This window comes from Narcine bancroftii, chromosome 6 (genome assembly GCF_036971445.1).
Source record: "Narcine bancroftii isolate sNarBan1 chromosome 6, sNarBan1.hap1, whole genome shotgun sequence".
Classification (NCBI taxonomy): domain Eukaryota; kingdom Metazoa; phylum Chordata; class Chondrichthyes; order Torpediniformes; family Narcinidae; genus Narcine; species Narcine bancroftii.
The window spans coordinates 54664272-54692247 of NC_091474.1; the positions used below are offsets into that span (position 1 = coordinate 54664272).

Sequence of the window (27976 nt, forward strand, 5' to 3'; positions counted from 1 at the left end):
TAGGCAGGCGAACCGGCTCCGCTTGTCACGCGCACAGTGGGGCAGCCGGCCAAAATGGCGCCATCGGGAGTTTCTTCCCAACCTCGCCACCAGGCTCAGAAGCCCGCACTTGGCGACCCACGTGATGCCCCAGTGACGTCGGGGGCCCCCCAGCGCTGTTCTCAGCCAGCCAGCCAGGCAGCCTGCAATAAATCAGTTTTGCTCACTGAACTCAACCCATTTGGTTGTGCGATCCTTCAGTTAGCAGTGTAGCCACCGCTACAAAGCCTCCTTTTCCAGATAATTAGCAGAACATCACTGTGTTCCATGTAGAACATTTGCAAAGATGCATATTTGCTGGAAGCTCCTGTGCTGACTGCTGTATTTTTTAGCATGTTTGCAAGTTTTGGGATTCCAACTGACCAAATGTTATGATCAGTTTCTCAAGTGTGCTCTGTCAACAGACTGGGCAGAAATTTGCAAAAATCAGACAAATTCTGGATTCTCCACCAGGTCAGTCTTGGTATGATCTGCAAACCAATACATGAGAATAGATATTTTAGGGCTGCACAAAAGGAAAAATATAGTTAGTTTAAAGCTTGTTAATGTTTGGTTTAGGGGCTTAAAAGTTGATTATTATAAACCCATTGGCCTCATGCACTGCCAAATGGAGGCCACCTGCAAATAGGACAAGCACTTTGTAGTCTACAGAAATGCTGGAGGTACTCAGTAGGTCTCGCAGCATCCAATTTGAGGCAAAGATATACAATTGAAGTCTCAGGCCTGAGCCCTTCTTCAAGATAGGGTCCTTGATCCTGGGGCCATCATGTTACTACAATCATGAATGCTTGCCAGCAGCTATATTTCATTAGGAGCTTGAGGAGATTTGGTATGTCATGGAGACTATTGTAAATTTCTAACGTGCAGAATATTCTGATTGCTGCATCACTGTCTTGTATGGAGAGAGCAATGCACAGGACAGGAAAAATCTACAGAGGGCTGTGAATTCAGCCAGCGCCATCATGGGATTTAGTCTTCACTCAACTAAGGACATTTAAAAGAGGTGGTGTCTCAAGAAAGCAGCCTCCATCAAGGACCCACACCACCCAGGCCATGTCCTCTTTACACTGCTATATAGCGAGTCAGGCGGGGGAGAGACCAGCAGCGTGAGTCGGGCAGGCAATGGGGAGAGACCAGCAGCGCGAGTCGGGCAGGCGAAGGGGGGGGGGGGGGGGGGGGAGAGATGGGCAGGGTGAGATGGGCAGTGTGAGTCGGGTAGACGAGGGGGGCATACCGGCAGCGCGAGTCGGTTGGACGAGGGGGGGGGATATCAGCAGCGCGAGTCGGGTGGACGAGGGGGGGGGGGATACTGGCAGCGCAAGTCAGGTGGACGGGGGGGGATATCAGCAGCGCGAGTCGGGTGGACAAGGTGGGGGATACTGGCAGCGCGTCGGGTGGACAAGGAGGGGGATATAGGCAGTGCGAGTTGGGTGGACGAAAGGGGGGGGGAGATACCAGCAGTGCGAGTCGGGTGGACGAGGGGGGGGGGATACCGGCAGTGTGAGTCGGGTGGATGAGGGGGGAGACAGCAGCGTGAGTCAGGCAGGCGAAGGGGGTGGGGGGAGACGAGACGGCAGCATGACTGGAAGGGAGTGGGGGTGGATACGGCAGCACAATTCGGGTGGTCTTAAATCTGGTTTTTGAAAATCCAGAAAAATCTGAAATTCGGAACACAACGTCCCCCAAGGGTCCAGAAAAAGGATTGTGTACCTGTCTCAGATTTCTGAATGGACAATGAACCACAGACACCACCTCACTTCTTTTTCTTTTCTTTTGCACCAACTTATTTATTTTTAAATAGTGAATTTATGGAAATACAACGTTTAGTAATTTTTGCACATAATGCACAATTCTGCAGATGCCAAAACAACAATAGATCCAATTCTGATACATCCCTTCAGCTCTGGAACACCTCAAAAACAATTCATATATGCGGCTACTCTTCATCGACTACAGCTCAACCTTCAATATCATTATTCCCTCAGCACTGGGACTCTTTGCATCCCCTCTCCAACTGGATCCTTGACTTTCTCATCGGAAGACCACAGACAGTACAATTTGGAAGCAACGTCGCTTTCTCACTGATTATCAACACAAGCGCACACTAAGGATGCATGCTTAGCCCACTGCTCTACTCGTTATACACCCACAACTATGCAGCCAGACCCAAAATCCAGCAGCAATAGAAATTCACTAAGACAAATGGTTACTTAAACAAAAGTTACTTTTAAATTTCTTTAAACATAAAAACATGATCAAACTTTAACTTATTATCGTTAACTTAACCCCTTTCTAATTCTACGATGTGCAAGTTCAGAAAAGTTCTTTGATTCTCACTCCTCCAATTTCACAGGTATCAGGCAATTCTTATAATGTGTACAGAATTTAACATTTATGAATTTTCACCAAGCTCTGGTGCTTAAAGGTAATTGGCTACCGCTCAGGAAGGTTCTAGTTGGTTTCAGTGTTCGTTTTTCATAGGGCACACTCACAAACTGATTCCCTCTGAACAGCCACTTCAGTGCTTTGCTGAAGAAACTTGCTCCAACAGTGTTTCCCAAATGATAAACTCTTCTTCTGCAGGTCACCACAGAGTTCCTTGTTTCCCTTATTTCAGGTGAAATACTATAGCCAGCCAATTCATCTTGTATGGAGCACAAGGGTTTTCAACAGGCAGTCTTCAAAATGGGGTTTAAACAAGCTGCCAGCTTTTGTGGCAACCTTCAAAAGCCACTGCAGAAAAAAGTTCTCCCTCCCTCTCTTAGAGAAAGCCTGTTTTTTCTCTTCTCTCTCTCTGCTTGCAAAACCATACGACCTTCCTAGAACAGCAAACTGCAACCAGACAGATTGCGGCATTGTACTCAAACTTCTGAACCCGTTCGTCAGTTGCTTTCAAAACAATAATCCATTACACCACAGCAGGTCCAATTAACACCTACTTGTGAAGCCTCTTCAGCTCAGGTTTCTCTTTTTGCACCTCCTAATAAAAACATCTAGCAAAGCAGTTTTTATTGTCTTTACAAAGGCACTGGGACCGGAGTGTCTTGTTTGAGCAAAGCTCTTGAATTTTAAGTGAGATTTTAAGTGTGAAGTGTGTGTATGTGACCTACACTAAACCCCCCACAATCTATCTCCTCCAAAAACATATCTATTCATAATTGTTACAGAGTTCTGTGTTGTGTATTGACCTATGTGTTGTGTATTGACCTATGTGCTCTGTGGTTTTATGTTAAAAAGTGGCACTTTGTCTTTGAGAGAACCAAGGTGAAGGTGGACTGCTGAAAGAGTGGGAGACGGACTGGGCATGTGTATTGGAGGATTTAAACCATGCTTTTTACTTTTGCAGCCTTTGCTTCTGCAAGGCTGAGAACCTGCTTGTTTTTAAGAATCAGCAGACATAAGCTAAATTCCACCATGGGGCCCAGAGATGCAGTTATCTGACAAAACTACATCTGTGTACCAAGAACATTTAATCTTCCTGCCTGTTTTGGTCACAAACTGTCAGAGGCCTAGCCTTGACGCAAAATAAACCATTGTATTCAAAGTGATAAGCTGAAAATTACTTTATTCGATAGAAGTCTAGGCATGCTAGCTTGCTCGCTTATCTTTCTTACTGTGCTGGGAATAGGAGCTTGGGTAAGCAATTTTTGGGTAATATAAGCCATGGTCCCGCTGCTGAAGTTTGAGACTCTCCAAGAGGTGGCAACATCTCTCAGCAAGAAGAAGAACTTCTAGAGTCCAGCTAACGTCCCGGTCGAGGGAGGTGGAGAAGCTGCTACTGGCACCCCGACAACCTACTACAAGTGTGCGGTCATTGCCTCGCTTTGGCAGTTGGAATCAGTCCAGGTGTTGATAAGTATAATTGGGAAGGGCTAGCATATTGTAGTTTGAAATCCTTTTGAATTTGTAATAAACATTTGTATAAACTGAACTGCTCTCGGTGTGTCTATTTTCTTTCGGTAGCTCAAACACTATGATCAATCTAAAACAAACAAATTTGCAGAAAATTATCTAAAAATTTCTGGACTTGGACGATAAACCACCACAGGGTGGTGCTGTGGAGTGGAAAAAGGCCCAAAACATGAGTCATTGTCTGCAAGACAGTTTAGAATGTTGGAATTTCAAAAAGGGATGAATATTCTGAAGGCTGCCAGAAGGATCTGGACCAAGCCAGTTATTCCTCTCTCTGCAAGCAACACAAGACAACTTTGAATTTTGTGCTCTCTCTCTCTCTCTCTCTCACAAAGATCTTTTGGCTTCAGTTTACCAAACAAACTGAATTTTGTTTATGATCTTTGCTTCAGTTGAGATTGAAGTTTTGTGAGTCTTGTGTGCTTTGTGCGTAGATTTTTCTATGGGCTGGTTGGAAATATAACTTAGACCAATTACATTTGTTATATTTAGGCTGGGGAATTTATTAGTTTTACACTGTTATAGAAATTTGCATAGTAACCAGTGGGCATTGTTATAAAAGGGGGGATTTTGAATTCAAGTTTGAAGGTGAATTTTTATTAATAAAGTAATTGTTCATCTTTACCCCTGTGTGATATGCCTTCTTTGTGGTTGCTGGTTTGATCTTGTAACAAAATATAAAATATAATATAATCCATCACAATGCTAAAGACAGTACAGTTGTCAGCAGAATAACAAACAGCAATGAGGAAGCATACAGGAGGGAGATAGATCAGCTTGTTGAGTGGTGTCACATCAACAACCTTGTGCTCAATGGCAGCAAAACCAAGGAGATGATTGTGGACTTCAGAAGGGAGTCAGGGGAACATGATCCAAGTCCCTATCAAGGACACAGTAGTGGAGAGGATCAAGACTTCAAATTCCTAAGTGTCAACATTTCCGAGGATCTGTCCTGGAGCCTTCGTGTTGATGAAATTGCAAAGAAGGCTCGTCAACAGCTATACTTTGTGAGGTGCTTGAGGAGATTCCATATGTCACTGAAGACTCTCAAAAACTTATATGGGTGTTTCATGGAAAGCATTCTGACTAGTTGCATCACTGTCAGGTATAGAGGTGCAAAATCTCAGGATAAGAAAACTCTAGAGTTGTTAACTTGCAACATCACAGACACCAGACTTCATGCTGTTGAAGATATCTACACGAGGTGGTGTCTTAAAAATGCAGCCTCTATCCTCAAAGACCCCGCTCCCAGGCTATGTCCTTTTCATTCTACTACCATCAGTGAGGTGCTACAGGCGCCTAAAGACAAGCCCTCAGTGGGACAAGGACAGCTTCTTCCCCACTGCCATCAGATTCCTGAATTATCAATGAACCAAAGACACTGCCTTACTTTTCATGCACTATTTATTTTTATTTTTTTTAATATATATTATTGTTAGAAGATGGTTCATAGTATGAACGCTTGCACTTTGATGCTGCCACAAAATATCAAATTTCATGACTTGTTCAAGACAAATTCTGATTCTATTTGGATATCAAAGGAAACATGGGCTATGCAGTTTGTAACAGAAAGTAACCTTGCCTTACTGAAAGACAGGTGGAAGAGCGAGCAGAGGAATGATCTAGCCGTCCTACCTCAAGAGTCTTTTTGTAAATATTGAGGAGGAGAGAGCATGTCCTACTTCACAGAAACAATATTTTTAAGATATTACACAAGAAATAAATCCATTATTGTACTTAATATCATAAGATATAGGAGTAGAGACAGGCTATTCAGCCCATTGAGTTAACCCACCACTCAGCTCCACCGCACACTCTTCTCCCCATAACCTTTGATGCTGTGGCTAATCAAGAACCTCTTAAATACACCCAATGACTTGGCCTCTACAACCACGTGTAGCAACAAATTTCATAGATTCACCACTCTCTGGCTAAAGAAATTCCTTGGCATCTCTTTTCTAAAGTTATGTCTTTAACTCTCCCACAATGGGAAACAACCTTTTACATCTACTCTGTCCATGTCTTTCACCATTCAAAATGTTTCAATGCGTTCCCCCTCATTCTCGTAAATTCCAACAAATGCAGGCCAAGAACCATCAAACGTCCTCGTAAGTAAGATAACACTTTAATTCCTGGAATCCTTATGAAGTTCCTCTGAACCCTCTCTAATATCAGCACATTATTTCTAAAATGAGGACTCCAAAACTGCTCACAATGCTCCAAGTGCAGTCAAGCCAATGCCTTAGAAAGATGTCTCCATTACATCTGCTACCAGGACGAGGTCTTACATGCTAGATCATCCAATGTCCTTCAAGAAAATGTGGTGTCCCCTATATGACCCACATATCCTCCATTACCTGCACAACTGCCCTGGTTCCCTCTGCCCCCATGCACATCAAGGACTGAAGTCCCCTAGTCCTCAGCCACCATCCAACTAACCTCCAAGTCCAACATCTCATTCTTTGCCTTTTTTGCCACCTACTATATGATCCCACTACCAGATACATATTCCCCTCTGCCTTCTGCAGCCACCATTCCCTCTATGACTCTTTCATCCACTAATTCCTTCCCACCAATCTTCTTCTTGGCACCTACCCGTGACCTCAGGAAGTGCCACCCTTGCACCCACAATACCATTCGGGGCCACAAACAGTCCTTCAAATGAGGCCACAATTCACTTGTAAATTTGCAATGAGTATCTACAGCATTCACTGCTCCCATTATGGTTTCATCAACATCAGACAGACTAAGCAGACAGGGAGATCGTTTCATTAAATACATTAGCTTTGTCCGCCGCAATAGTAGAGAATTCTCATTGGTTCTTATTTTCGATTCTCCGCCCCATTCCCATGCCAACATATCTGTCCATGATTTCATGCACTACCAGACTGAGGTCACCTAATATTCTGTCTGGGCATCCTCCAACCAGATGACATTAGCATCAACTTTTCCGCTTTCCTTTAGCCCTTGCAACCCCCAACCCCATTCAAAATGTATTTCTCCTTTTCTCTGGTTCTGTCTCTCTCTCCTTTTCCCTGTCACTTTTCCTCCAGCTCTGCATTCACAGAGCTGCCCCTGCCCTGATCAATTCTCATCTTTCCTCTTGTTCTGAAAATCCAAATACCGTATATGCCATCATATAGGATGATCCGAAACTTGCAAATTTCACCTTAAAATCAAAGGTCGTCCTAGACACTGGGTCTAAAATCCGAACCTTGATGGCGAAGTCTTAACACCACCGCTATCTTCCCGCTGGATCCTATGTAACCCTGCGTATGCCCTATTGTTATTTGCAAATTCTCAGCACTCATCCACTCAGCACTCTTCCATCCAGGGGTCCATCCACCTTCGGCTCTGAACAGGTTTTAAACAGCCTGTTACAGGAACCAACGATAGTTTATTTTAGAATATACAAATTTGTTATTAAAATATTGTAATTTGCTTTTAACTTCATCCACTAGTAAATGCCAGATTTGGGGTTGTCTTATACAAAGGGTACAAATCAAAACCCACATTGCAAATGGAAACTCCGAGGGTCGTCCAATATAATGGCATATAGTGTACTCAACTATCCACTGCATCTCATTTATCTAGCCTGCTTGCCACTTATTCAAATAATTATTTTCTTTTAAAAAATATTTTTATTGAGTTTAACAAAAAACTCTTTACACAAGGTATATTAATAATAACAAATCAAATCATATATTTCACATATCAATTGAAAATTAGAAGCATAACCATAATTATTACAAAGTAATGTCGCACAATGCAAGCGTGGAGAACGACACACACACCAAAGCCTTGGAAAACGACACTGGTTTTCTGCTCTGGCCATCACGCTTATGTAGGGCCCTGGCACTGACGTCAGGCCCCCAAGTCATCAGACTGACGGCCTGGGATTGGCCGGCATTCCCACCATAGTTCCCCATCTTCCTGGCATGCGGGAGGTCCTCTGGGACGATGGCTGCTAATACCACCCCCCCCCCTCCACCCACAGGTCACTATGTTCGTTGGCCATTAAGTGGGCCGGTTCGTGTCTCCGTGCTTGGGCTGCTACTCGACCCCTACCCCCAGCTCTGGGGATCGGGTCATTGTCTGTAGCTTTGGACAGTCTGCCTTTGTGTAGTAGGGGAGGAGTGGAGACTGGATCATTACAGTCCAGATAGGCCGGTTTCAAGTGGTCGATGATAAAAATCTCTGCCTTACTGCTGATGTCGAGGACGAAGGTGGAGCCATTGTCCCCGTAGGACCCCTCATAGGGTCATTGTAGGAGAGCCCAGTGTGTGCCCCTTCTCACAAATACGTACTGACAAATCATTCAAGTCCCTGGGGACATTATGTTTTGGCTGGCCATTTGGTGGGAGGTTCTGCAGGACCACGGACCCCAGTTTTCGCGGCAAGTTCTTGAGGGTTGCCATAGGGTCTTCTGGGCGCTTATCAGGATACTGGTACACCTTGGCAATAATTAAGGGCGTGTTGTAGACCATCTTCACCGCCGAGGACGTGAGGTTCACCATTAGCATGGTATGAATCCCCAAAAGGACCCAGGCCAGTTCATTCACCCAGTTGGGACCCTTGACCAGGGCCATCAAGGCTGCCTTGAGGTGCCTGTGGAAGGACTCCACCAACCCATTGGCCCAAGGATGATACATCGTCGTGTGGTTGAGCTGCATCCCCAGGAAATTAGCCAGCTTTGCCCAGAGCCTAGTGGTGAATTGTGCCGACATTTCTGATGTTAGGTGCTCTGGGACCCCAAATCAGGACACCAGTGTCGATGATTACCCTGGCACAGGCTTCCATAGTGGTATCAGCCAGTGGGGCCACCTCGTGGAGCAGTTAACCATGGTCAAGAAGTATCTTGTCCCATGGGAAACTTGTAACAGCCCCACTGTTAATGTGCACGTGGCTAAACCTGTGCCATGCCAGTTCAAAAGTCTATGTGTGCTCTCTCATCCGAACCTGTAACTTGGAGGACTGGCAGTTCATGCAGGTTTTGGCCCACTGGCTGACCTGTTTATGGAGGCCTTGCCAAACCATTTTTACTATAGCTTGGATTGCTGGGTTGTGGATGGGATCAAAAACCTGGCACCTCCATGCAGGCAGAACGATGGGGCACAGTAGTGTCAGGACACCTGGGGTGATGGGGACATCCTCCACTGTCCTCTATGCGGGGATCTCAAGGTCCTGCTACTGCGCCTTTGGCGAAGGCCACGTAGTTGACCCCCTGGGATAGGGCATGTACCCATTTTATCGCGGGACGTGACAGTGTCAGCTACCATGTTGCTTTTCCCTGCGATATGCTGCATGTCTGTGGTAAATTCAGACATGTAGGACAAGTTGCTGGGCCCATCATGACACTTTATGGAAGGTGAAGGTTAGCGATATGCGATCAGTGAAGACCTTGAATTGCCAACCTTCTAAAAAATAACAGAAATATCTTACCGCCAGGTACTGCACCAGTAGTTCTTGGTCGATAGCTCTGTATTTGAGCTCTGGAGGGCGAAGGTGTCTGCAGAAAAAGGCCAGGGGTTGCCCCCTACCACTGCGGTGGAGACATCGACTGTCAGGCCAGCAGGTGCCTCCGGTCTTGGGTGGACCAGGAGGTTGGCGTTGGCCAGCATGTCTTTGGCGTTCTGGAACGCCTACGAAGACTCGTCGTCAAGTAACGTCTTTTGACGTGTCCGCCATCAGTGTGAAGAGAGTGTGCATAATGCATGCTGCTGCAGGTATGAGCCTGTGGTAAAAATTTATACCAGCGAATTCCTGTAGCCCTTCTACCGTGCGTAGCTTAGCAAAATGCCGGACCGCCTCAACCTTCTCGGGGAGGGGTGTAGCCCCATGCCTGATAATCCGGTGCCCCAGGAAGTCAATGGTATCCTGGCCAAATTGGCACCATGGAGTTGTTTGTTAGCCCAAACTCACTCAGCTGGGTGCACAGTTGTCGCAGGTGGGTGGCGTGGTTTTTGTTGCTGTGGCTGGTGATGAGGATATTGTCCAAATAGATGAACGCAAATAGGATGCCCGGCTCACCATACATCTGCTGCTGGAAAGTTTGTGCCGTGTTCTTTAGTTGGAGAAATTCAAATAAACCAAAAGGGGTTATAATTGTGGTCTTGAGAAGGCCCTGGAGTGAACTGGGATTGGGTGGTATCCCTGGATGAGGTCCACTTTGGAGAACACCCATGCCCCATGCATATTGGTGGCAAAAGGCTTGGATGTGGCAAAGGCTTGGAAGTCAGAGTTCTGCACAATTCATTTGCTCCTCCATTATTTTAAGCTCTTCCTTCACCAGTCTGAGCTTCTCGGGAGTCAGCATGCACTGTCGTGGAGCGGGGGCTCTCAGTCAAAATGTGGTGTCTTACCCCATGCTTTGGGTCAGCCGCAGAGAAGAGTGGCACCATTAGCGAGGGGAACTCCACCAGGATGCGGGAAAATTCACTGTCAGAAAGTGTTATGTCGCTTTCAGATGGCCACAATACCTGACTGTAAAGCTGTCAGGTGGCCATTTGAAACCAGAAAATCTGGCCAGGAGGTCTACTTACCTAACCCTTCTCCAGGAGGTGTAATATCCTGCTTCGAGTATCATCTGTTGCAGGTGAAAGCGGCTGGGCTGCCAGGGGGTGGGCTGATGACGTTGCGGTGACGTAGTCAGCCATTGACTCCTGGTTCGAATGGCGAGTCAGGGGAGTGAGGGGGAGAGACCGGTAGCGGGAGTCAGGTGGGCGGGCGAAGAGACCAGCAGCGGGAGTCAGGCAGGGTGGGGGGGGAGGGGAGAGACAGACCGGCAGTGGGAGTTGGGCAAGCGAGGGGGGTGAGACCGGCAGCGGGTGTCAGGCGGGCATCGGGTGAGCGGGGTGTGGGGTGGAAGAGGGAGAGACCAGCAGCGGGAGTCAGGCGGGCGGGAGACTGGCAGCACGAGTCAAGTCATGCCTGAGTTGTTTTCAGTCATGCCTTGACGCATTGTAAATAACGTCAAGGCAGTGTGGGCGGACTAGGCCACTGTCCTGAGTATTCGGCTAGCAGTCAGCTGGCACGTTTAAGTGCCAGAAAGCCGTCCATTCCATGGCCACCTAAATGAGCCAGCTGAACTCTGTTAGCCGCGCCTGCAGGCACATAATCTTCCTCGGAACACCTAAAAGCGGCTATAGATGGGGTGTGTGGTGCAGGACACAACTCAGCACCCGTTTCAACCAGGAAACACCTGCCCAACAAGTCCCAGACTTAGAGGAGGTTATAACATGGGCCAATCACCACAGCCATCAGGGTGGCCGGGATCAACGGGCCTCCCCACCCCATTGCTGGTGATAGTAGCATAGCTGTCCCGGAATATTAACTTGCCACTCTGCTGGTCTGGTCTTGATCTCGCATCCGGCTACTCATGGGGCTTGCTGATGTGGCCTACAACGATGCTGATGTCCTTCTTTGCTCTCCAGAGCATGTCCGACTGGGTCGTGTCCTTCCAAGGGTCACTGAAGTCCTCATCTGTGAACAAGAGTCGGATATCCTTGGGCAGTTGCTCCAGAAATATTTGCTCAAAGAGCAAGAAAGGTTTGTGGCCCTCAGTTAAAGTGAGCATCTCACTCATTAGGGCAGATAGGGCCTCTCCCCAATCCGTTCATATGCAGCAATTGAGCCCGAAAGTGCAGGTTAACAGCTCTTTGAGGGCCGCGTATTTGCCTTGCCGCAGGAAATCTACGACCTTTGCTGCTGTGTCCTTCATGAGGGTGTTCACAATTTAGAAGTAGCGGGTGTTGGCGGCGGCGATGTGTCGAAACTGAAACTGAGCCTCAGCCTGCTCGAACGGCACATGAGGCTATGACACCCAGAAGTTGGGAGCCTGAGTAAGACGGCATGGATGGTCACTGGTTCCCTTGATCCATCATGTTCGGGTACAACTGCCGGTTGGACTTATCAGGATTACCAATGTAGTGCATGCGCTATGCAAGCGTGGAGAAGAAAGACACACACACCAAAGCTTTGGAAAACTAGACTGATTTATTGCTCTGGCCGTCATGCTTATATGGGCCCCAGGCACTGACGTCAGGGCTCTGTGGCATAGGAATGCCGACCTGGTATTGGCTGGTGTTCCCACTAGAGTTCCCCATCTTCCCACCATGCAGGAGGTCACCTGGGGTGACAATGTCACCTCCAAGTCTGTGCGGTTGCCGGCCATTTTGTGGGCTGGTCTGCGTCTCCATGCAAGGGGGGGCTTCAACATTAACTAATTTCATTCAGGACATTAAATTCTATAATTATAATAATTAAACAATTAAATCATAGCTCATATTGTGTTCAAAATCAATATTCAATACAAATATTAATACAAGTATTACACAAAATTCTCTTACATAAGATATTTTGTTTTGTGATGTGATCTGTAATCTGTAATTTAAACCCTCTCCCATTAGTTTTAATAATTAAAAGGAAAAAAAATTCTGCCTATTAATTTACCCCCTCCTTCTAAACAAGGTTATCTCTATATATTCTAAATACGAATAGAATAACGCCCCCATATACCAGGCAGAAGGAATTGCAACAGCAAGTTTTTCCCTTAAGAAAAAACAATGCCAGAATCGATCGATTCCTGAAAGATCATTACCAATGCCTCCACATTCTCTACAGCCTTTTCTTTCTCCCAGCCTGGTCTGGGAGAGGGCAATCCACCTGGACCAGGGGACTACAGTAACTATCCATTTAACTTTCTGAGGACTTTCACCTTTGAAATAGTAATTGCGCTCACATCCCTATCCTAACATTGGCAAACTATTGCCTTCAACTGTGAATACTGATGCAAAATACTCATTTACCTTCTCTACTATCTTGTCTCCCATTATTATTTTTCCAGCACCATTTTCTGGTAGTCCTATATCTACTCTGGAAAATTTTCTAAGTCTTTCTCAACAAATTTTCCCTCACCTATATAATATTTCACTATAATCCTCTGTATTTGTATTTTCCTTATCCAATGCTGAACTTCAGTCAGTTTTAATGCCTTAAAAATAACCATCAGTTTCTTTTTACTCTTGCTCTTCAACTCTGCAGGTGATGGTTGTGACAAAAATTTATCAACATCCACTGCTGCTAGATTTTTTTTCCCCCACACACAAGCTTTAAATTAGCTTGGGAAAAAATAAAACAATTAACTAATAAATCATAAAAACTCAAATTTTCAAATCAAACAGATAAGCCTCCATAAAATGTTACGAGTCCAGAGGACCCCAACACCCAAAGATATTTACCAAGACAAATGGTTACTTTTATCTTTAAACATCAAAACAGAATCAAACTTTAACTTATCTATTATTAACTTAACCTAACTTAAACCCATTCTAATTCTAAATGCACGTGCATGTAAAGTGTGTGTAAGTTCAGAAAAATTCTTTGGTTCACAGTCCAATCTCAATTTTCATTGCTCCAAGTTCACTGGTTGCAGACAATTCTTATACTGTGCACAGAATTTAACATGTATAAAGTTCAACAGGCTTTGGTGCTCGAAAGGTAAATGGTTACTACACAGGAAGGTTCTTGTTGGTTTTCAGAGAGACATGTGTTGTTCCAGGATATCCACAGCTGATGTACTTCCATCAGTCACCTCAGTATCTTGCTGACAAAACTTGCCATGTCAGGGTTCTCCAGCTGATAACCTCTTTCTTTCAGGTCACCACAAAGTTCCTTTCTGTTACTCTTATTCCAAGTGAAACATTAGACAGGCAGTCCGCCCCTCTTACATCAACCACAAGGACTTCAACCAGGCTGTCTTCCAAAAGCTTGCCAGCTTGTCCTGTTTCAGTCCTAGCAACTTCTGCTGGCTGACACAGTCAAGTGATCCCGGCTTATCTCTCTCTCACTGAGACTGAGAGAAAGCCTGTTTGACTTTCTCTGCTTACAAAACCACATGACCCTCTTACAACAGCAAATTCTCCTTTCACACAGCAGCAGCTCCAGCCTGCTCTTCCATCTGTTGCCTTGGTAAACAATAACCCATTAGTGAAGTCTCTTGAGCACTCTTCAAAGCTCTTACAAAAAGGTATGAGAAGCCACTATATCTAGCATTGCTCCAGCATTTCAAATAAGATCTGTTTTAAAATGTTGTATGTGACCTAATCTAACAAACCTTTCCCAATTTATCTCCCTGTGGTGATATGCTTCCTCCATTGTATATAGTTATCATTGTCTACTGTATTTATGGAGCTGCCCTGCCCACGGATGACTCATACCCTATGACACCTCCCCCATGCTCCTGGGCCATAAAGGTCGATCCACCTCACACTTCCTATACTGGGATCCGGGCTAGCAAGGCTTTTCTGTATATTAAAGCCTATCGTTTCCTCAGTCTTGTCTCTGTGGTTACTGGTAGTGCCTTACACTCCCAGAAACATATACTCTGTCACAATACACTATTAAAGATTCTTACCTGGCAAGCATAGGGAGGCACTTGGGGAGACATGTTGAGAGAGTCACCCCAGCAGCAAGCAGCACCAGCATTCATCCTGGGCTTCACTATTTTATTCAAACATAACTTTATTGAAACTTAACTCAAATAACTGCTGCAGATAGGGCATTACCGGGGCACTCTGCAGGCTGAGTATTTGCTCCCAAGGGGTTGTGTATTGCTTCGGAGGTCATTTACTATTACAATTTTAAACTTTTATTTAAAACTTTATTCTTATTTATTTTACAATTTATTTCCTCAATTTTTTTTTGTTGATGATTGTTTGAGTTTCCAGTAGATTGGAGTGCCGGATAATGGGGAATTTACTGTACTTCAGGGAATGATGTATCTGTACTCCCAGATCCACAAATGCACTTCTCAGTGCCCTACCATTAACCATGCATGCCATACCTTGGTTTGTCCTTCCAAAATTCAACACCTTGTACTTCTCTGCAAGAAGCCTAAAGTCCAGTAACTCTAGGTTCAAGAACAATTTCATTGTCCAACGAGCTCTTGAATTTTCCCTTACTTTGGCTTGGCTTCGCGGACGAAGATTTATGGAGGGGGTAAAAAGTCCACGTCAGCTGCAGGCTCGTTTGTGGCTGACAAGTCCGATGCGGGACAGGCAGACACGATTGCAGCGGTTGCAAGGGAAAATTGGTTGGTTGGGGTTGGGTTTTTCCTCCTTTGCCTTTTGTCAGTGAGGTGGGCTCTGCGGTCTTCTTCAAAGGAGGTTGCTGCCCGCCAAACTGTGAGGCGCCAAGATGCACGGTTTGAGGCGTTATCAGCCCACTGGCGGTGGTCAATGTGGCAGGCACCAAGAGATTTCTTTAGGCAGTCCTTGTACCTTTTCTTTGGTGCACCTCTGTCACGGAGGCCAGTGGAGAGCTCGCCATATAATACGATCTTGGGAAGGCGATGGTCCTCCATTCTGGAGACGTGACCCATCCAGCGCAGCTGGATCTTCATAAGCGTGGACTCGATGCTGTCGACCTCTGCCATCTCGAGTACTTCGACGTTAGGGGTGTAAGCGCTCCAATGGATGTTGAGGATGGAGCGGAGACAACGCTGGTGGAAGCGTTCTAGGAGCCGTAGGTGGTGCCGGTAGAGGACCCATGATTCGGAGCCGAACAGGAGTGTGGGTATGACAACGGCTCTGTATACGCTTATCTTTGTGAGGTTTTTCAGTTGGTTGTTTTTCCAGACTCTTTTGTGTAGTCTTCCAAAGGCGCTATTTGCCTTGGCGAGTCTGTTGTCTATCTCATTGTCGATCCTTGCATCTGATGAAATGGTGCAGCCGAGATAGGTAAACTGGTTGACCGTTTTGAGTTTTGTGTGCCCGATGGAGATGTGGGGGGGCTGGTAGTCATGGTGGGGAGCTGGCTGATGGAGGACCTCAGTTTTCTTCAGGCTGACTTCCAGGCCAAACATTTTGGCAGTTTCCGCAAAGCAGGACGTCAAGCGCTGAAGAGCTGGCTCTGAATGGGCAACTAAAGCGGCATCATCTGCAAAGAGTAGTTCACGGACAAGTTTCTCTTGTGTCTTGGTGTGAGCTTGCAGGCGCCTCAGATTGAAGAGACTGCCATCCGTGCGGTACCGGATGTAAACAGCGTCTTCATTGTTGGGGTCTTTCATGGCTTGGTTCAGCATCATGCTGAAGAAGATTGAAAAGAGGGTTGGTGCCAGAACACAGCCTTGCTTCACGCCATTGTTAATGGAGAAGGGTTCAGAGAGCTCATTGCTGTATCTGACCCGACCTTGTTGGTTTTCGTGCAGTTGGATAATCATAAACTACTCAAGCACTATATCAAACACCTGTCTGCAATATTGAAACATTTTTGCCCTGTTGCAGTACCTGCAACTTTACATCATCTCTTTCCGGACTGGGGTAATTTAATTAAAACTATTATAGTTGCTTTATTAAAAAATAAAGTACCTGTTTTACTGCAGTTAGTTAAACTTATGATGCACATGTACATTGAACAATTTATGTGACAATAAACTCGTTATCATTCGACTTGGGTAATCTGGTTCTAAATTCTCCAGCCTCGGAAAAAGATGATCTATTCCATTAATGCCCCTCATAATTTTATTAAAACGACAAGGTATGCTTACAGGCTCCTACACTCAAGTAAGAATAAACCCAGCCTATCCAATCTCTCCTTATAACCACAGCTGTCCATTTTCAACAAACTCTGATGAATCTCTTCTGCATTCTCTGTATTTTCACATCTTTTGTGGATTTTGGCAACCAGAACTGTACATGAACTTTAAGTGCATGCGGTAACATAATGGGTTAATTAACTATAAGAGGGATTAGAATTGGGTTGTTAGGTTGTATGCATTTCGCAGACACAGCCTTGCAAAGCTCCAAGGGCAGGTGCAAACAAAAGGTTCTGGGGTTTAGCAACATTTGCAAGAAAAGCCTGGAAACTGCAATGCAAACTGAAACCAAAAAAGAGAGCCTGGAACATCAGGAGGGGAGGGGCGGAGAATGAAAGGAAGGGAGTTAGCAGAAGGCAGTCTGAGAAAAGGCTGGACAGAAATGGAGCCTGCTGAAAAGCTCCTTTTACAAGACTGGGCAGAGTTCTGATATGGTAGCCTGTGGAAATCAGGAGTGGCGAAGAGAAGAACTCTGTGAGAAGAACGTGAAAAGAAGACGTTTCTTCTGGAAGTCACTCCTGTTTGGGGTGTTCAACAAGCAACCCTCCGCAACTTTCTTGCGTGGTAATTAATTCTAAGTAAAGCACTACAGTTTGCTTGAATATAATGACTGTTTGATTCTGTGCCCAGGATTGAAGATTACTAGAAAATGTAGCCTTGGAAACATGGACAGTGGCAGATTCTCCATTAAAAAGGACTTTCTTGAGGAAGTCACGTGATGGAGTAGTGGCCGGTAGGGGAACTCCAGCCCTCTCCAGAAAAGTTAAAAAAAGATAGAGAAAAAGCAAAGGCACAAACATAAAAACCAAAATAAAGTAAAAGTGTGGAGAAAATGGCAGCGAACAAAGAAAAACCAAAGACAACGGGAAGAAAAGAAGAAGGAAAGAGGTCGGAAGAAGAAGGTGAAGGCCTTACCTGTACGAGGAGGCCCGCCATGGAGAGAGAAGCCCGCTCCCTGAGGTCAGTTGAAGCCCCGAACTCGGGACTATAAAAATGGCTCGCGGAGCCAAACAAAAGTGCGCAACCGCGCAAGACAAAAATAACACTGACGGGAGGGGGGACCAGCTGAAGAGTCGATCTCCACAGCTGAAACTGACAACTACAACACAACAGCAAGAGGAAAACATAGAAAATAACGAGAGCAAGAAAGAGAGTAAAAATAAGAAATCAATGAAACAACAGATGACCAACCCAGAGGAAGAAGACCAACACCAAGACACCTCTAATAAAAATAAGAAGACCAAAAATACCCAACAAAATAAAATAAACAACCCAACAAGAAAACCAGAAGAGACAGAGGTAAAGGACACAGATCCTGGAGTGGACTCAGAAGAAGAAGAGGAAGAACACAGAGAAATGGAAGATGAAGGGAAGGGCAAGTACATGGATATATTTTTTTAAAGAATATATGGAAACAGTAAAAGAATGGCAGTCACAAGAATTCAGTGAAATAAAAAGAATAAAAAGTACAGAAGAAAAAGTGAAAAGATTATAGATGATCATGTCAGATATAGGAAAAAGAGTAGACAAGGTGGAAGAATGAGAAACAGCCATAGAAATGGAAGTAGATGACTTAAAAAAGAAATTAGAAGAATCTGATAAAAAGTTAAAGAGACACAGGAGCTGTTAGCTCAGAAGATAGATATAAGGAAGATGAAGAAGGCAAAAATATGAAAGAATTTATAAAAGAATGGATCCCCAGGGTCCTAGGAATGCCAGAATTACAGGAAAAAATGGAAATAGAAAGGGCACACAGAACATTAGCCCCTAAACCACAACCACAACAAAAACCAAGATCCATTCTAGTAAAATTCCTAAGATATACAAGAGAAAATATATTGGAGAAAGCAATGAAGAAAATAAGAGAAGACATAAAACCACTGGAATACAAGAGTCAAAAAAATTTCTTCTATCCAGATATAAGTTTTGAACTCCTGAAGAAGAGGAAGGAGTTTAATGCAGCAAAAATGACCCCATGGAAAAAAGGTTATAAATTTATGTTAAAATACCCAGCAGTACTTAAAATAGTTATTCCGGGGCAGCAAAACAGACTATTCTCAGATCCAGAAGAAGCACGAAAATTTGCAGAACAACTACAAAACAGACAGAGAGATGAAGAGATGTAACAAGAACAAAAATGACAACAAACTATATGTATGAGTGTATGTATATACATGTGTACGTATATATATAAAAATAGAGTATAGGTAAGAACTAAAAAGGGAATAAAAGGGAAGAAAGGAAGTAAGGAGGGAATTAAGAGAGTGACTTTTGTTATATATGAAGATTAAAATCTTTTCTGGGGGGGCTGGGTGGGGAAGAATTACAGTCACTGCGAAATCAGTTGACGCTTGAGAGTGAATTCGCAAATCCAAATGGAGAGGGGAGATGTAGTTGCCCGACAAGGGATAAAGGGCAACTCAGAAAGGGGAGGGACTATTGGGGTTAAAGGAATTTTAGATATGAGAATAGTGGAAATATTTTATGTTTTAGAAATGTTGACTTATAATGTGTTCAAAAAAAGATAAGAAGGGAAGGTGGTGATGAGGAAACGGAAAGGAAAGATAAACAAAGTATGAAATGGCTATGTTGAACTATATGACTTTAAATATTAATGAAATACATAACCAAATCAAAAGAAAGAAACTGTTAAATTTATTGAAAAAAGAAAAAATTGAGATAGCATTCGTACAAGAAACACATCTAACTGAAGTGGAACACAAGAAATTAAAGAGAGATTGGATAGGACATGGAACAGCAGCATCATATAATTCAAAAGCCAGAGGAGTAGCTATATTAATCAATAAAAATGTACCAATCAAAATAGAAGAGGAAATAATAGATCCAGCAGGGAGATACGTAATGATAAAATGTCAAATATATTCAGAATTTTGGAATTTATTCAATGTATATTCACCTATGAAGAAGATCAAAAATTTATGCAAGATATCTTTTTGAAGATAGCAGATACGCAAGGGAACATACTAATAGGAGGGGATTTTAACCTTAATTTGGACTCAAACATGGATAAAACTGGAAAAAAAAACTAACAGAAAGAACAAAGTAACCAAATTTATAATTAAATCGATGCAAGAAATGCAACCTTTGGATATATGGAGGAAACAACACCCAAAGGAAAAGGAATATTCATATTATTCGGGTAGACATAAAACATACTCAAGGATAGAATTATTCCTGTTATCAGCCAGCATTCAAGGGAGAGTTAGGAAAACGGAATATAAAGCTAGACTATTATCGGACTACTCACCCCTGTTATTGGCAATAGAGCTAGAGGACATCCCACCAAAAATGTATAGATGGAGATTAAACTCCATGCTACTTAAAAAACAGGATTTTAGAGAATTCATTGAACGACAAATTAAAATGTACTTTGAAATAAATACGGAATCAGTGAAAGATAAGTTTATACTATGGGACGCAATGAAAGCGTTCATCAGAGGGCAAATAATAAGTTATGTAACTAAGATGAAGAAGGACTACAATCGGAAAGGGAAATAACAAATATAGAAAAAGAATTAGCAATAAAGGAAGATACAACTAAAAGAAGAGAATTGGCAGATAAAAAAATAAAATATGAAACACTACAAACATAAAAGGTGGAGAAGAACATAATGAAGACAAAACAGAAATATTATGAGCTAGGAGAAAAAACACACAAAATTCTAGCGTGGCAGCTTAAGACAGAACAAAGTAAAAGAATGGTATTGGCATTAAGGAAAAAGGACAAACAAATTACATATAATCCAACAGAGATCAATGAAAACTTCAGGGAATTCTACGAGCAACTATATCAAACTGAAAATGAAGGGAAAGAAGACAAAATAGATGAATTTCTAACTGAAAGTGAACTACCAAACTACAAACAGAGGAGCAAAATAAACCATTTGAAATAGAAGAATTAAAGGAGATATTAAAAAAACTACCGAACAATAAAACACCAGGAGAGGATGGATTCCCAATAGAATTCTATAAAACATTTAAAGACTTCTGGAAGTAATCAACCAGATTGATAAAACACAAAGTATACCAGATTCATGCAAAACAGCAATAATTACAGTAATACCAAAGACAGGGAAAGATCCACTTGCACCAGTGTCATATAGACCAACATCTTTACTTAACACAGATTATAAGATAATAGCTAAACTATTAGCAAGCAGATTGGCCGACTATGTACCAAAAATAGTAAATCTAGACCAACTGGATTTATTAAAAAAAGACGAACAGACAATATCTGTAAATTTATTAACTTAATTCATGCAGTAGAAGGAAATAAAACTCCAACAGTAGGGGTTGCTTTAGACGCAGAGAAGGCCTTTGACAGAGTAGAATGGAATTATTTATTCAAAGTACTACAAAAATTCAGACTACCAGAGAAATATATTAATTGGATTAAAGCATTATATAAGAGGCCATTGGAGAAAGTGACAGTAAATGGATATATATCAAAACAATTTAACTTAAGCATATCAACAAGGCAGGGATGTCCACAATCTCCCTCACTGTTCACGTTAGCTATAGAACCACTAGCAGAACTGATAAGAACAGAAAATAAAATAAGAGGGATAAAAATAAAAGAGAAGGAATATAAAATCAGTCTATTTGCAGATGACATTATAATATACTTAACAGAACCAGAAATATCAATAAAAGAATTACATAGGAAATTGAAGGAATATGGAGAAGTGTCGGGGTACAAGATCAACGCAAATAAAAGTGCCAATGAATAATGCGGATTTCTCAAAGTTTAAGCAAGAATCGCCATTTAGATGGCAAACGCAAGCAATGCGATACCTAGGTATACAACTAAATAAAAACCTCGGCCATCTATATAAACTCAATTACCATCCATTAATGAAAAAATTACAAGACGACTTAGAGCATTAGAAAGACTTACCACTAACACTGATAGGAAGGATAAACTGTATTAAAATGAACATTTTTCCAAGGATACAATACCTATTTCAGTCATTACCAATACGCCTAACAGAGAAATTCTTCAAGGAGTTAAAGAAAATAATAAGGAAATTTTTATGGAAAGGGGGTAACCGAGGATAGCACTAGATAAATTAACAGAATGGTACAAACAAGGAGGCTTACAACTACCAAATTTTAAAAATTATTATAGAGCCGCACAATTAAGATACCTATCGGATTTTTATCAAACAAGGGAAAAACCAGATTGGACCAGATTAGAACTAGACAAAATAGGGGAGAAGATACCTGAACATATACTATATAAATGGGATGAAAAATTGGTGCAACGTAGGAATTCACCGGTATTGCATCATCTGCTCAACATTTGGAAGAAGATTCACATAGAAAGGAATAAAACAAATATTGACGCAAAATCAGCTAATCCCTTTTACAATAGATAACCTTTCATTTAGAGAATGAGAGAGAAAAGGGATCAAAAGAATAGAAAATTGTTTTTCGGGAAATAAATTATTATCATTTGAACAAATGAAGGATAAATATAACTCACGATACAATGTTTGCATACGACCAACTGAAAACCTACTTGAAGGACAAATTGGTAAACAGTCTGAAGTTACCAGAAGGAAGCAATTTCGAATATGTGATTACAGACACAATGATAATCAAAAAATTTGTAACAAACATGTACATCAAACTGCAAGAAAAGGAGAACAAGGAAATAAATTGTTAACCTAAACAAAAATGGGAACAAGATCTAAACGTAAAGATAAAGAATTAAACAAGGGAGAAGCTATGCTCCGGAACTATGAGGAATACAATAAATACGAGGTCATGATACAATATAACTGGATACACAGGCTATACATCACACCTCAAAAGTTAAATAAATGGGACCCAACAGTATCAGACAGATGTTTTCGCTGCAAAAAGGAAACGGGAACAACAATTCATGCAATTTGGACATGTGAGAAAGTGGAAAAATTTTGGGAAGATCTAAGCCAGATATTAAATAAAACCACAAAAAGCAATATACCAAAAAACCCAGAGATCTTCCTCCTAAGTAATATAAGAAACAAAGAATTTGGACTCGATTTGGATGGAGCACAAAAAAGATTTGTTATGATAGCCCTAGCTGTAGCAAAAAAATGTATTATGTCAACCTGGAAATTAGAAGACAACTTGAGAATACAACAATGGTATATAGAAATGAATAAATGTATTCCATTAGAAAAAATAACATAATTTAAGAAATAACATTACAATATTTGAACAAATATGGGAGCCATATATGAAACACATGATAATGAAAAGAACTGACTCAGTAAAATTTCTTGTTTATTTTTATTAAGTGACACATTGTTTAATGGGTTTAATGTATCTTATAGATTGAACTTTAAATGAATGGGAAAGGGAGTGAGGGAAGGGAGGGGGGAAAAGGGGGAGAAAACGACACTGTATATATTTAAGAAGAAAAATGTCTGTATCTTGGTCAATATGGTTTATAGTGTGAAAAATAAAAAATTTAAAAAAAAGGACTTTCTTGAAAACACATTAAACACACTTGCGCTTAGATTAGGTTGGGTGAGGGGGGAGGGATTGTGTAAATTACTTGTGTTTTGATAAGTTAAGTGTTCATCTTGTAATATACTCAGAGAATTAAACTAATTTTGTTTAAGGAACCAATGTTTTGGTGTATTTCTATTGCTGCTGATACATGGGGTTCACTGAACACATAACAATACTAACCGATATTTCGTTTAACTGCAACATGACACCCCAACTATGATACCCAATGCCTTGGCTGATAAAGGCAAGCATGTAGCGACTGCTACACATATTGAAACACACCACAACCACACTGGAGGTTTCAACGAACTGTTTATTCAAACTTTGCGTGCGTTCCTTTAAGGGTAGAGTGAGCTCCGCCCCCACGTCGATGGTGACATTACCACGCTTGCCTGAGGCACGCATCTTGCTTTAACTCATGCAACATGGAGGTCCCCAGACGGCACCATCTTCTCGCGGCTGCCACACCGGTGCGGTGGTACATGGGGCCAGTTCGCCATGAGGATATGCGCCACCACACAACCCACCCCACCCCCCCACCCCGAACCGGCTTACGCATCTCACTGCCTCGGCGGCCTACCTCGCTGTTTCCGCTGGGCTGTCACTACTAGCGGCAATTTGAGGTCCTGGAGCTAGAGACCCATGATGGTGCTGCAGAAAGCTTCTGTGTCTGCATCCTCCTTCTGCGCCTGCGTAGTCCAGGCCGGGGATAAGGCTGTGGATGGTGGGCCTAAAGAGCGCGTGTGCCACGACGTTGTCCTTACCCGCTCGGTGTCGGATGTCGGTGGTGAACTCCGATACGTAGGACAGATGTCGCTGCTGGCACGTCAACCAGAGGTCCTTTAACATTGCTAAGGCCTAAATGAGCGATTTGTGGTCAATGAACACAGTGAATGGCCTGCCCTCCAAGAAGTCCTGGAAATGTCTAACGGCCAGGAGTTCCAGAAATTGTATTTCAGTTCTTGGGGGTGGAGGTGCCTGTTGAATTAGGCAAGCAGGTGCCAATGGCCATTGACTGATTGCTCGAGGACGCACCCGATGGCCGTGCTGATGTATCCACCGAGAGCGCGGTGTGGGCATCCGGCTGCGGGTGGGCTAGCAGGCTGGCACTCGCCAGGGTGTCTTTCCATATAACCATTCTTTGGCATGGCTTCGCAGATGAAGATTTATGGAGGGGTAATGTCCACGTCAGCTGCAGGCTCGTTTGTGGCTGACAAGTCCGATGCGGGACAGGCAGACACGGTTGCAGCGGTTGCAGGAGAAAATTGGTTGGTTGGGGTTGGGTGTTGGGTTTTTCCTCCTTTGTCTTTTGTCAGTGAGGTGGGCTCTGCAGTCTTTTTCAAAGGAGGTTGCTGCCCGCCGAACTGTGATGCGCCAAGATGCACGGTTTGAGGCGATATCAGCCCACTGGCGGTAGTCAATGTAGCAGGCACCAAGAAATTTCTTTAGGCAGTCCTTGTACCTCTTCTTTGGTGCACCTCTGTCACGGTGGCCAGTGGAGAGCTCGCCATATAACACGATCTTGGGAAGGCAATGGTCCTCCATTCTGGAGACGTGACCTACCCAGCGCAGTTGGATCTTCAGCAGTGTGGATTCGATGCTGTCGGCCTCTGCCATCTCAAGTACTTCGATGTTAGGGATGAAGTCGCTCCAATGAATGTTGAGGATGGAGCGGAGACAACGCTGGTGGAAGCGTTCTAGGAGCCGTAGGTGATGGCAGTAGAGGACCCATGATTCGAAGCCGAACAGGAGTGTGGGTATGACAATGGCTCTGTATATGCTAATCTTTGTGAGGTTGTTTTTCCAGACTCTTTTGTGTAGTCTTCCAAAGGCGCTATTTGTCTTGGCGAGTCTGTTGTCTATCTCGTTAACCATATAACCACTTACAGCACAGAACAGGCCAGTTCGGCCCTACTAGTCCATGCCGTAACAAATTCCCACCCTCCTAGTCCCACTGACCAGTACCCGGACCATACCTCTCCAGTCCTCTCTTATCCATGTAACTATCCAGTCTTTCCTTAAATGTAACCAATGATCCCGCCTCGACCACATCTGTCGGAAGCTCATTCCACATCCCTACCACACTCTGCGTAAAGAAATTTCCCCTCATGTTCCCCTTACAATTTTCCCCCTTCAATCTTAAACCATGCCCTCTAGTTTGAATCTCCCCCACTCTTAATTGAAAAAGCCTATCCACGTTTACTATGTCTGTCCCTTTTAAAATCTTAAACACCTCTATCAAGTCCCCTCTCAATCTTCTACACTCCAGAGAAAAAAGCCCCAGTCTGCACAACCTTTCCCTGTAACTCAAACCTTGAAATGCTGTCAACATTCTCGTGAACCTTCTCTGCACTCTCTCTATTTTGTTTATATCTTTCCTATAATTTGGTGTCCAAAACTGTACACAGTACTCCAAATTTGGCCTCACCAATGCCTTGTACAATTTCTTCATAACCTCCCTACTCTTGAATTCAATACTCCGATTTATGAAGGCCAACATTCCAAATGCCTTCTTCACCACACCATCTACCTGAGTATCAGCCTTGAGGGTACTATTTACCATCACTCCTAAATCCCTTTGTTGCTCTGCACATCTCAATAGCCTACCATTTAATGCATATGACCTATTTAGATTTGCCTTTCCAAAATGTAACACCTCACACTTATCTGTATTAAATTCCATCACCCATTTCTCAGCCCACACCTCCAGCCTTCCTAAATCATCTTTTAATCTACGGTAATCTTCCTCACTGTCCACAACACCACCAATCTTTGTATCATCCGCAAACTTGCTTAGCCAATTCTCCACCCCTACTTCCAGATCGTTAATATATATAACAAACAATAGTGGACCCAGGACCGATCCCTGAGGAACTCCACTAGTCACCGGTCTCCAATTGGACAAACAATTTTCTACCACTAATCTCTGACACCTCCCATCCAACCATTGCTGAATCCATTTCACTACCTCCTCATTTATTCCTAATGCCTCCTCCTTTTTTCCTAACCTCCTGTGGGGAACTTTGTCAAAAGCTTTACTAAAGTCCATATAGACAACATCCACAGCTTTCCCTTCATCAACCTTTTTTGTAACCCCCTCGAAAAACTCAATCAGGTTTGTCAAGCATGATCTACCCCTGATTACTCCCTATCAATCCCTGTACCTCCAAATATTTGTAAATACCATCCCTCAGAACACTTTCCATCAACTTGCCCACCACAGACGTCAGACTCACGGGCTTATAATTCGCAGGTTTACATTTAGACCCTTTTTTAAACAGCGGAGCCACATGCGACACCCTCCAATCCTTTGGCACTACCCCCGTGGCCAGTGACATCCTAAATATCTCTGTTAATGGCCCCACTGTCTGTCCACTTGCCTCCCTGAGTGTCCTTGGGAATATTTTGTCCGGTCCTGGAGATTTATCCACCTTTATCTTTTTCAACACAGCCATCACTACCTCCTCGGTTATCCTTATATGCTTCATTACTTCCCCACTATTTTTCTTTACTTCAACCGGTACAATATTTTTTTCCCTAGTGATACCGACCGAGGCAAAGAAATCATTCAAAATTTCCCCCATTTCCTTTGACTTCTCACTCAGCCTACCCTCACTATCTACAAGGGGTCCAATTTTATCCCTCACTAATCTTTTACTTTTAATGTACTTATAGAAAACCTTTGGATTTATTTTTACTCTGTCTGCCAAAGCCTCTTCATGCCTTTTTTTGGCCTTTCTAATTTCTTTCTTAAGATTCCTTCTACACTTCGTGTAGTCCTCCTTCAAATTGTCAGCTCCCTGTTCTTTATACCTCTTGTACACCTCCCTTTTACTCCTAACCAAATTTCCAATATTCCTCGAAAACCAAGCCTCCCTATGACTTCCAGCCTTTCCTTTGATCCTCACTGGGACATAACTACTCTGTACCCTCAAAATTTCTTTTTTGAATATCCTCCATTTTTCATTTACACCCTTACCTGAAAATATCCTGTCCCTCTCAATACTCCCCAAATCCCTTCTTATTCTTTCAAAATTTGCTCTTCTCCAATCCAGAACCTCAACTTTAGGCCCCTCCTTGCTCTTCCCTAAAACTATCTTAAAACTAACAGAATTATGATCACTAGACCCAACTGGATCTCCAACATTAATGTCTGATACCTGACCTTGCTCGTTCCCTAACAGGAGATCCAGTATTACACTGTCCTGAGTCGGTTCTTCTACTAATTGATTCAGAAAACAATCTTGAACACATTTAACGAACTCTAGCCCATCCAGCCCTCTAACTGTATGGGTATCCCAATCAATGTGAGGGAAGTTAAAATCTCCCATGATCACTACCTTATGATTCTCACACATATACGTTATCTCTCTACACATTTGTTCCTCTAGTTTTTTTGACCCATTTGGTGGTCTGTAATACACCCCTTTTAGCACCCTCATGCCTCCTTCATCCCTCAATTCCACCCAAACATCCTCACTGGACGATCCCTCCAGACCATCTTGCCACCTCACGGCAGTAATGTCCTCCTTAACAAGCAGAGCAACTCCTCCCCCTTTTTTACCCCTGATCTTTCACATCTAAAACAAATGTATCCTGGAACGTTAAGTTGCCAGACCTGCCCCTCTTGTAGCCAGGTCTCACTAATTGCCACAATATTGTGACCCCAAGTATCTGTCCATGCTCTAAGCTCATCTACCTTGTTCACTATACTTCTTGCATTAAAATATATGCATGTCAGAGAATGACCCTCACATACATTCTCTTTTCTAACTTCTACCCCGATCTCCATCCTACCTTTGTTATCATTTTTATTCTTATCTAGGTGGCTATGCTTCCTTGACACTGCTCTCACACTCTGTTCCCCACCCCCCTGCCAAACTAGTTTAAACCTTCCCCCACAGC

The 27976-nt window shown here is 43.2% G+C and overlaps 1 protein-coding gene across 13 annotated transcripts in view; it reads right to left on the minus strand.

Moving 5' to 3' along the window:
* rabep1 (rabaptin, RAB GTPase binding effector protein 1) overlaps positions 1-27976 on the minus strand; it is a 314581-nt gene that overhangs the window by 183935 nt on the left and 102670 nt on the right. Inside the window, exon 6 of one of the 13 annotated variants that reach the window (XM_069885034.1) lies at positions 12057-12197. The exons of the other annotated variants lie outside the window; for them this stretch is intronic. Within the exon in view, the coding sequence (XP_069741135.1) occupies positions 12183-12197 (15 nt within the window). The 3' untranslated portion in view covers positions 12057-12182. Of the gene's footprint in view, positions 1-12056; positions 12198-27976 lie in introns of those variants that run through there. 13 annotated transcript variants of the gene reach the window in all.